At 41.8% G+C, this 10467-nt stretch overlaps 1 protein-coding gene across 3 annotated transcripts; it reads left to right on the top strand.

Annotated features, from left to right (window-relative positions):
• Positions 1–1034: 1034 nt before the first annotated feature.
• Positions 1035–4743, top strand: SEC61G (SEC61 translocon subunit gamma). Of its 3 annotated transcripts, none has more exons than XM_072330196.1 (4): positions 1035–1174; positions 2367–2466; positions 3630–3732; positions 4635–4743. In XM_072330196.1, the coding sequence occupies exons 2-4, from the start codon at positions 2373–2375 to the stop codon at positions 4642–4644; spliced, it is 207 nt and encodes a 68-aa protein (XP_072186297.1). In that variant the 5' UTR covers positions 1035–1174; positions 2367–2372; the 3' UTR covers positions 4645–4743. The 3 variants fall into 3 exon arrangements, with proteins under 3 accessions (XP_072186297.1, XP_072186298.1, XP_072186299.1); XM_072330197.1 differs by having other exon boundaries at positions 1129–1215; XM_072330198.1 differs by lacking the exon at positions 1035–1174 and adding an exon at positions 1213–1322.
• The last annotated feature ends 5724 nt before the right edge of the window (positions 4744–10467 follow it).

Raw genomic sequence — 10467 nt, 5'->3', positions numbered from 1 at the left:
AATAATTTGTATCAATCCCTGTTGAGAACAGGGAAGTATTTGTCTGATCTGACAGTGGTCTTCGTTCTCTGGATGCAGAAACCCCATAGTATGACAGTTAGTAAGCATAGGTACACAAATGACACTTGAATGACAGTGGCAGCCATCTAGGAACAGAGTGCTAGGCTGAAAGTGGCAAAATCAAATAAGATTTAAAAAAATCACTAAGTATTATCTGTGCTCTTCCTTTATGTGCTACATGATCTGATTTGCTTTTCCATAGCAGCAAGGAAGGACTTCAGGCAGTGACCACTTCTTGCTCTACAAGCAAAAAATGTGTTGTACATTATGCCTGTGGGGCTTAGAAGTAAAAAGTTTTTCCATTTAAGCATCATGCTGCACACCCCTCTGTACAAAAAGCCATAGAAGTCAGTGTTTTCAAATGTGCTGTACTAAATGTGCTGTACTCCGCAGCTTGTACTACACCTCCCTTCTTTTAGTTTGAAGCTATTACCACTCGTTCTGTCACCACAGGCCCTGCTAAAATGTCCCCTTTTTTTAACCCTCTTTTTAATACCAAAAGGTCACTATCAGGTATCCTCAGAGCCTTCTGTGCATCAGGCTGAAGATCCACAACCCTCTCAGCCTGTCCGTGTATAAGAGGTGTCCATTTCCTGAATTTCCTGAATCATTTTTGTGGTCCTCCTCTGGACACATTCTGACAGGTGCATATCTCTCCTGTGTTGCTGACTACACATCTGGACACAGTATTGTAGGTGACCAGAAGCAGAGCAGAGGGGCAGGATCACCTCCCTCTACCTGCTGACTACACTTCTTTTAATGGCTTTCTGGGCTGCAAGGGCACACTGTCCACCTTGCCACTGTCACCCTTTTTCTGAACAGCATTTGCTACAAGCATACCGCTACCGTCTTTATTTCATATTAGAACGCTCTGAGAGCCTAGTGCAGCAGCACACAAAGCCAAACGCAGCTGTCAAAAGTCCACAGAGACCACAACCGGCAGGACACAACACCCCGCCCACCTCAGGCGGCGGCGGCGGCGGCGGCGGCGGCGGCACCACCGCCCCGCCCCGCGCCGGACTCAGGAAGGAGGGTGGCCGTGGCGCACGTCGCGCGCGGTGACGTCACTACGCTCTGCTGCAGTACGACGTGGCCTTTTCTGGTGGAGTGACTGGTAATGGCTGGGTAGCGTTCTTTCTGCCGCAGTGTGAAGGGGTGGGTTCTGAGTGGCTGGGGGTGTCTCCGCTGGGAGAAGGGTGCTCGGGTGCTGTTTTTAGGTGCTCTGGGTTGGCCTCGGCTTGGGGATGTGAAGGCGAAAGGAGGTAGGGCCCGACGGGGAGCGGCCGTGTCGCTCGCTGTTGTGCTGGTAGCCCCCAAAGCTTCGAGTACTTCTTTACAGAATTTGGTCACAACCTAGCCCAGGGAGTACTGGGTTAGAAGGTTTGACGGGAGAGGCGCTGTCAGAGAGAATTTGCTGGCATTAAGCACAAAGCCAAACAGCCTGAAGGCTTGCTGGTGGCAGTAGCTGTGAGCAGATACTTATTCTGAGGATGAGATCAGGCAGTGTTATTTCTTTAATTCTCAGCAGTCCTCCAGTAGCTTTAGGCTTAAGAATTTAAGTTCTACACTCTCCAGTTCAAGAGGAATAGGGAACTACTGGAGAGGGTCCAGTGGAGAACCTTAAAGATGATTAGAGGCCTGGAGGATCTCCTGTTTGAAGAAAGGCTGTGAGACCTGAGTCTTTTCAGTCTGGCAGTCAATCAATGATAGGACAAGGGACAATGGATACAGATTGAAACACGGAAAATTCTGTATGAACATAAGGAAAAGCTTTACTGTGGTAGTTTCAGAGGACTGGAACAGGCTGCCCAGGGAGGCTGTGGGGTCTTCTTGTCTGGAGATTTTCAAAACTCATCTGGATGCTTTTCTGTGTAACCTGCTGTAGAGACTCTGCTTTAGCAGGGTGCTAGGACTAGATGATCTCCAACGTACCTTTACAATCCCTGCAATTCTGTGATTTTTGTGAAGTGGGCAGCCTCTCTCTGTTTCAACTATTCCCTTAGAAAAAATTTCTTAGAAAGTGCAGGATACACTGGAGCTCTTGTTTTCCTTTAGTACACCCAGAGGTGCAGCTTTTCATATTTACGTATATATATATTTGTAGGCCATGGTAGGTTCTTATATTAATGTATACCTGTAGAAGGTAATTCCTCTTTACAGAAATTAATGTCTAGTGGGATTGGGTTTTCAGTCATCTCAAGCCTACTCAAATTTTATAGTTAACTGCTGTTTATACTTCTGAAATGAGAAAAAAAAAAAATCATTATGTGTGGCACCTTGTATGCTAAATCTATCTATTTTTACAGGCAATCATGGATCAGGTAATGCAGTTCGTGGAACCCAGCCGTCAGTTTGTTAAAGACTCCATACGACTGGTTAAAAGATGCACTAAGCCTGACAGAAAAGGTATAGTGCCTGATAAGGCAGAATACAATGCTCATTTCATTATTTATCTTGCTTTGCATCTTTCTGCATGCTACTGATTTTTGATTCATTTGTTAGGAGTGTTTCTTGGATTTCATTGTGTGATGCAAACATGAGTAGCATGAATAAATTTTCATTCTGGTTAGAATAAATCTGTATGTGTCATTTTTTTGATGTGTTGTCTTGCATGTGACAGCAGTACTAAAACGCCTTATAAAATAGGCTGAGTAGCTGAAATTAGCCGTTCTGAGATGGGCAGATAATATTTTCACTGATCAGGTAAACTGATGTGAGAAGAACTTGTGTAGACTTTTTTCCAGAAAAGAAAGCTACAGTAGTCAAATCTGCAGTCAGTTTGAGGAAAATTCTGAAAGAAATTTTGCTTGTTACGTGATCTTGGAGGAAATAGTTTATTATTGGATAGTCTAGATAGGATTGCCTTTTGCACTGCTGATTCAGTACTTCATGTTCTTCAGTGAGTACCTGGTTGAGATAGGAAGAACTTTGTTGCTGGAAATACAGAAGGAGAGTTATGGCCTGTCTGTAAGGCATTGTAGAGAGGATATAACTATGAGTAAGATGTCAGTGGTGGTTCTTACAGATAGTAGTTAGGATCAGATCAGTATGGATCCTCATTTGTTTTCTAATTGGCAGAGTATTTAGGAGATGCAGACCTCCTTAGCCCACCCCGTGGTTCATGTCTTAATTGGAAGCAGCACTTAAGTGCTGTGATATAGGTTACTTAAGTAGGTGTCATCTTGTAACAAACGTAACTGTAGCTTTTCCATGTTTGGTTATGGATTGGGGATTATTTTCAGGACTTGTAAGGGTATGAAGAGATAATGATGGAATAAATATGCCATTAATTGTTGCGGGTTCTGGATATATCAAATTCTGATTACTACTTAGACAAAAAAAAATTCTCTATGATTTGTGGAGAATAGCATTTTGTCTCTTAAAATATTATCTGCCTTCTGAAGTAACATCTTTGTTTCTCAACTTTATTGCTTTTTTGCGCTTGAGCTGCTTCTTGTTAACACACTACTGCTTCCTGAAGATTTATCTCCTACAGAGAATCAGAGCAAACATCTCCTGTGTGCCATACATGAGGCTTCCTAGACTGGATTTTATTTTTGTATTTCCAGAATTCCAGAAGATTGCAATGGCAACAGCAATAGGCTTTGCAATAATGGGATTTATTGGCTTCTTTGTCAAATTGATCCATATCCCAATCAACAACATTATTGTGTAAGTAAATACAAAACTTTTTCTTTTGCCAGGTTTTTAATCCGTTGTTAGTAAGCAATTACAGAATTCATGTTGCTTTAAACTTTCACATTTTATTTAATATATAAAATAATGTATTTTATATTAAAAATATATACTTTTATTTAAAATTTCACAATTTAATATAATGACAGGTTTTTGTGAATATTCAGAGAACTTGATCATGAAATAGATCATTAATTTTGGGTTTGCATCTTAGCATGATGCAAAATATTAGATAATTAGTTGTTTATCTTCTTTCTAGTATCTGCTTTGAAACTGAATGCTAAATATTTTATTTCGAGTTCTGCAGTGTATGCATATAGGGCAACCACCTTATTTAGATTTTGCATACTGAAACTGTTACCAGTTTATAATATAAGTATCCAAAATAAATTGCAGGAGGATAAGATAGAAAATTTGGTGGTTTTGGAAGATGGCAGTGCAGAGAACAAAGATGATACTCTTTAATTTACTAGGTGACTAGTTTGGTTAGAACTCTTTGCTTTCTGTGTAAGTGCATTCCACAAAATACACTTTGGGATGGATGTTGCAGCATAAACAATTAGCAACAAATGTACGCATGTGTTAATGGCACTAGCTAAAACTTTTTTTATTTTCCGGAGATGAAGTAATCCTTCTAACAGTGTGATTTCTAGCCTATGTGGAACGGGTAAAATACTATTCTGTGATTATTAAACTTGGCTAACTTATGCCTCTAAGAGATGTCCTCTAAGCAAAGTTAAATGTTTTAAAATAGGAGAAAAGCTAAAATGGTAGTAATGTTCTTCCTAACAAGACAATACTGGGAGTCAAAATTAGACTTCAGGTGGGATCACTTGATGTTTGATTGGTTGAAACTGATTACTCTGCTCTCCCAACAGAGGCGGCTGACTTGTCATCATGAAGAATGAGACACTATGACATCTGCTGCAAAAAATTTGCGAGCATGTAACTTGTTTGCTATTAAAAAGTTTTGGGTTTGCAAACTCATTTTGGGTTTTCAAATGTTCTTGACAACTTCCAAAGGGTACACAGTCATATCTGTCTACATTGCAGCTTTCTTCATTTTTAAATAGTAGAGTGATTCTTGTTACTTCTTTCTACTCTAATAGAGTAATTCTTGAGACATCCCTACTCCCTCCAACTGTTTGAAGCCAGGCCAGTTCTGTACTTGTGCAGCACCATTTGGTCAGTTCATCCCTCTGCTGAGTGGGCAAGAGCTGCACTTTTGCTCCTGCAGGTGCTTATGTGATGTGGGCAGAACTGACAGTGATGGCAGCCAGCTCCCTGCCAATGTAAAAGCAGCCCTTAGGGAGCAGCGCAAACAGGGTGTTCTTGGCAGTTCATGTGGGACAAGGAGGGTCCTCTCATCTCTTCCCCTCTTCTATCTCCCCTCCTTTGAGAACTCTAGGTTGCTGCTGCCTCTTATAATTATCCTGGTGGGCACCTTTTGCAGTGACTGGGCCAAGGCAGCAACCCAGACCCCAGAAGGGAACACAACCTCTCTGGGCTCTTGTAGGCACATCACCAAGGGGTGATGTGGCAATCCAGACTGTTAACTGTGGGGAGCTTCAGATTCTGGACGTCCCACTGGATCCACAGGGAGGTTGAGGCTGTCACTGGGTGCAGGTGTGTCCTGCTTGAGCAGATGGCCAGGCTGCAGGAAGAAATCAGCAGCCTGAGGGGCTTCTGGGAATCTGAGGGGGACAGATAGGGGCAGAATGGCAGCACCCCTCCTAAGTCCCTGAAAGGGGAAGTAGCCAGTCCTGCTGATGACCTACAGGACGGAGGGCTTGACAACCCACAAGAGGAAAGGGGCTGAACCCTCATCTCTGCTCAGAGCAGAAAGAGGCATCTGCCCCCAACACCTACAGTGCCACCAACTCCTGCAGTGTCTGTGGGTAATAGATTTGAGGCTCTTGCACTGGAAAGGGATGAAGGTCTGGAAAGCGGTTGGAACCCAGCCCCTGAGAAGCACATTGAGAATGCAGGGACTAACAAGCATAGGGAGCAGGGCCAGTCAGGGCACTGCATCAATACCGGTGCCACCATAAAAAAGGCAGAGATTGCCTTGGGGGCTCCTTGCTGAGGGGCGCTGAGGCTCCCATTTGCTGCCTGGATTATGTCTCCAGAGAGGTGAATTGTCTTCCAGGATTATGTGTTAAGAGACATTGGAAAGGTTCTTCCGCAGCTAATTAAACTGGAAGACTAATGTTCTTTTATTGTTATGCAGGCTGGGTCCAGGATGCTGTTATCAGGAAACTGAAGAATGTTAAAATGGACTTTGCATCCCTTAGAAAGATGTTGAAGGGATCAGGGGTGCAGGTAGTGTTCTTCTCTGTTCTCCTGATGGGTAGCTGGGACTGGAAAGGAGGAGGAGAATGTGTAAGGTAAATAAGTGGCTGAGGGGGTGGTGTCTTTATCAAGGCCTTGGGTATTTCAATCTTCATCAGGCCTTTAATTAATCAGGTATGTGGGCTTCTGATGGACTCTGAGCAAATGGGGCACAAGTGTTCTGGGGAGCAAGGTTTTTGGATTGGTTACCAGGGAGGCGAGTTAGATGTGACAGAGAAGGCCTGAGGGTTGTTGTCACTGTTGGAGATTGCAGGGAAAGACCTCCGAGGTGTCCCATAGAATCATGTGAGGGCTCCTCAGAGAAGATAATACTGCCAATACCCTGTTCAAAATCTTGCATCCTTCTAGGGGTAAATGTATCTGCTGCTTCCCTTGAGTGCCTGTATACCAATGTGTGCAGCATGAGAAACAAACAGGATGAGTTGGAGATCTGGAGATCACAGGGCTGTGATCTCATTACAGTCACTGAGATGTGGTAGGACAGTTTGCATGACTGGAATGCTGTCTCATGGAGAGCTATGTCCTTTTTAGGAAAGACAGGCTGGGGAAGCAGGGTGGAGAAGTTGCACTTTATGTGAGAGAGCAACTAGAATGTTTTGAGCTCCACCTGGGGGAAGATTGAGAATGTTTGGGGAGTTTGTGGGTGAGAATTAAGGGGTGGGCTGATATGGGTGACACTGTTGTAGGGGTGTACTACAGGTCACCGCATCAGGATGATAAGTTAATGAAGCATTCTACAAGCAGCTGGAAGTAGCCTTGCAACACCAGGCACTGGTTCACATGGGGGAACAGGGGTGGGCATGTTAGGTTGCGAAGCCCACCTGGAGCTGAAGCTGGCAAAGAAGATAAAGGTTAATAAGAAGGATTTTCTTAATTATGTCAACAGGAAGACTAGAGGATAATGTGGATTCTCTGCTGAATGGGGAGAGGGCTGTCCTGGTGGTGGGGGATGCTGAAAAAATGGAGATGCTGAACGCCTTCTTTGCTTTGGTCTTTGTTTCTTTGGGACTCCTGGACCCTGGAGCAAAGAAAGAGTCAGGAAGATGGATGTGTCAGAAGGCTGTGCTGCCATTCAGACAGATCTGGACTGGCTGGAGAGCTGGTCAGAAAGAAACCAGATGAGGTTTAACAAAAGCAAGCGTAGAGTCTTGCACCTAGGAAGGAATAACATCATGTATCAGTAAAGGTTGGGGGATAATATGCTGGAGAGGAGTTCTTCAGAGTTGGAGCTGGGGGTACTGGTTGGCTGGCCATTGTGTCAGCAGTGTGCCCTGGTGGCCAAGGCCAGTGGATTCCTGGGGAGCATTAAAAATGAGTATGGCCAGCAGATCGAGGGAGGTGATACTCTCCCTCTACTCTGCCCTAGTCAGGCCTCACCTGGAGTACTGTATCCAGTTCTGGGCTCCTTGGTACAAAAAAAGTTAGGGATATCCTGGAAAGAGTCCAGCAAAGAGCTACAAAGATGATAAAGGGCCTGCAGAAAGACTGGGTGACCTGAGTCTGTTCAACCTTGTGAAGAGAAGATTGAGAGCAGATCTTATTAAAGTTTATAAATATCATAAGTGTGGGAGACAAAGGGGCATGGCCAACCTCTTTTCAGTGGTCTATGAAGACAGAACAAAGGGAGATAGCCATAAACTTGAGCATAAGAAGTTCCACAGCTCTTCACAGTGAGGGTGACAGAGCACTAGAATGGGCTACTCAGGGAGGCTGTGGAATTTCCTTCTCTGGAAATATTCAAGACCCACTGGATGCTTAACCTGTGCAGCCTGCTGTAGGGAACCTGATTTGGCAGGGGGATTGGACTTGATAATCTCTTTTCCAGCCCCTACAATTCTGTGATTTTCACAAGATTGCCCAGGGCTCTGGCTGGCTCTTGAAAAACTTGTACAGTGGAAATTGTACAGTCACTTCAGAAACTGTTTCAGTGCTTTATTTCCTTTTAGGAAATAGCATTGTTCCAACATATAGAATAAAAGTCTCTGCCTGTATTGAAAACTGGAAATTTTAATGATTGAATACTTTGATTTTAAAACTAGGCCTATAGAAATAGGTAGATGCAATGCTCTTGCTCTTTAGATTAAGAAAAACTTGTATGTTTCCTGTATTACAAGAAACCTCTTTCATTCCAAAAAGCTTACTGAAAATAATTGGTACTTGTAGAAGTTACAGTGCTATTTTGTAATGCTGGTTTCAAAATCACTTGATGCTGGAATTACAGCAAAACCAAAGCTTCTTTTGTGGATACGCTTGCCATACAAGTAGGAAGTTTCAGCTGTTATTCTTTTTGAGAAAACTTCACTAGCACCTATGTATGTTTAGAAGTAGGGTCAGAAAATAATTATGCTTCATGCCATAACCATTTCATAATGAAGTTGTACTCTGTGCAACTGTATACAGTTTCCTTTTCTCAAAATGGGGAAAAATAGTTTGGTATTAGAATGAAATGTGTTTAAACAGGTTAACAGTTTATTTACATATGCTTAGTCTTAAATGACTCTTCTTTTGTACATTTTTATGTAGTACTTAAAAATGTGTGCATACTTATTCCCTTAAGAACAACTTTACTGTCTCAATTCAGTGAAATTCTACAGTAATTTCAATTGAATTAGAAAAGGCAGTTGTAGTTAATCTTAAATTTTGATTGCCATTGTCCACAGCAAAGGCTTATCCAACTCGGTGGTCACAATCTCAAGAGTTGTCATAGGTATTGGAGGTACTGATGAGTGTTCTGAACTTCAGAACCTGTTTATCTGCAAAAAATAAGATAGAAAATTAGTGGTACACTTGAAACAAAAGTGCTTAAATAAGCTTTTTTGCATACCCATTGATTGTTGTAGACTGCTGACCCCATAAGGAATGAATTAAATTGCTAAGTATTGCTAAGATCTAGGCCAGACAAAAAAAAAAAAAAAAAAAAAAAAAAAAATCTAAAATGGCCACAGTAAACATTAATTAGTAGTTTTGTACTAGCCTGTGCTATCAAATGACCTGACAAATTGATATTTAATCCCTAAGTGATCATTTTGAGTTTACACAGATTTTTACAAAAGCACATAGTTGAACGTTCCCCAGAGTTTCACATATGTAAGTTTGTATTTCATTTGCTCAGCTTAATAACCAGTTCTAGGCAAGGTATTTCAAGTCAAATAAGGGAGAGAATATTACTGTGGTTCTAAACATGGGACTTGATTTAGTTCAGCAGCAAGCCTGTATTCTCTCAAAACACGAATACTAGTACAGCAAAGCCTAGCAGTTATGTGAGATTATTTAACAACATCTGCTTTGAATTAAAGAGCTTGCATCTTCTGTTGCATGTGCAGAAAGTGGCCATATACATTAGAAAACAAATCACTAATGTCAGTTCTAGGGGAGCTTAAAACTGTTAGCATGCATTAGTAATGATAATTATTCATGAAGTTTTAAACAATAGTTCTGTATCATTTTACCTGACATTTTAAGGGTTACATATAGACTTACTGAAAGTTGAGACCAAAGATGAGAGACAGTCAAAAACAAAAATACAGTTTATTCTCAATTTCCTTACTTTCAGAAATAATTTGTTAGCATTTTTCAAATATGTGAACTTTCTGAGAGGCATAGTTAGTCTTTGTTTGTGTAAAATTTTGAACAACTCCAAGACCATCCTTTCAGTCTGTAAAACAAGCCAAATGACAAGTGCAAGCTGGTAATCAAGAACTGTGCAAAACAACATATTAAATTCTTTTTGGAAGTTGTACAGAAGATAGATAAACATTCCAATTGTGAACTTGAAAGTGGGCTCTAATAAATGCATATTTGGTCATGCACTGCAATGTTAGACTGTCCACTAGTTGCTGTAAGCTCCATGAGGGGAGCTGATTTTGACAGCATGCATGGCATAAAAATGACAAGCAGTCAGATAAAAGGCAGAACACTGAACAAATTTTATGTCCTAAGACAAATCTGCAGTTGCCGTGCTTGTTCCTGCTCACACAAATTATGAACCTGAAGCACACCGAAGAAACGGTTTCATCTGCTAGCCATATATGGTATGAAGGAAAGAATAATATGAGTTTCACTTCACTTTAAACAGAAGATTCCTACCATTTGAGTATTCTGGGAGTTTAAAGCATAACTGCAATGCAGTGCAGAAGATCAAGAAGGAAAAAAAATGTAGTACTGTACTCGATGATTATGCACTTAAAATAAAGCTGCTATATCCTGTCAGGATGATTTCAGACACCCAACAATGCTAGACAGGGTCCTCGACAAATGACAGGACAAAGGAATTGTGGTGTTTGCCTCTGGGAGAGAGCAGAGGCTGATGAGGCTGTGCCTTGCTACAAGCAGTGCATGGAGTGTGGTTGCCAGAGAAAA

This window comes from Excalfactoria chinensis, chromosome 2 (assembly GCF_039878825.1).
Source record: "Excalfactoria chinensis isolate bCotChi1 chromosome 2, bCotChi1.hap2, whole genome shotgun sequence".
Classification (NCBI taxonomy): Eukaryota; Metazoa; Chordata; class Aves; order Galliformes; family Phasianidae; genus Excalfactoria; species Excalfactoria chinensis.
Note: the sequence above shows the minus strand (reverse complement) of the source record. Positions and strands in the feature narration are given on the sequence as shown.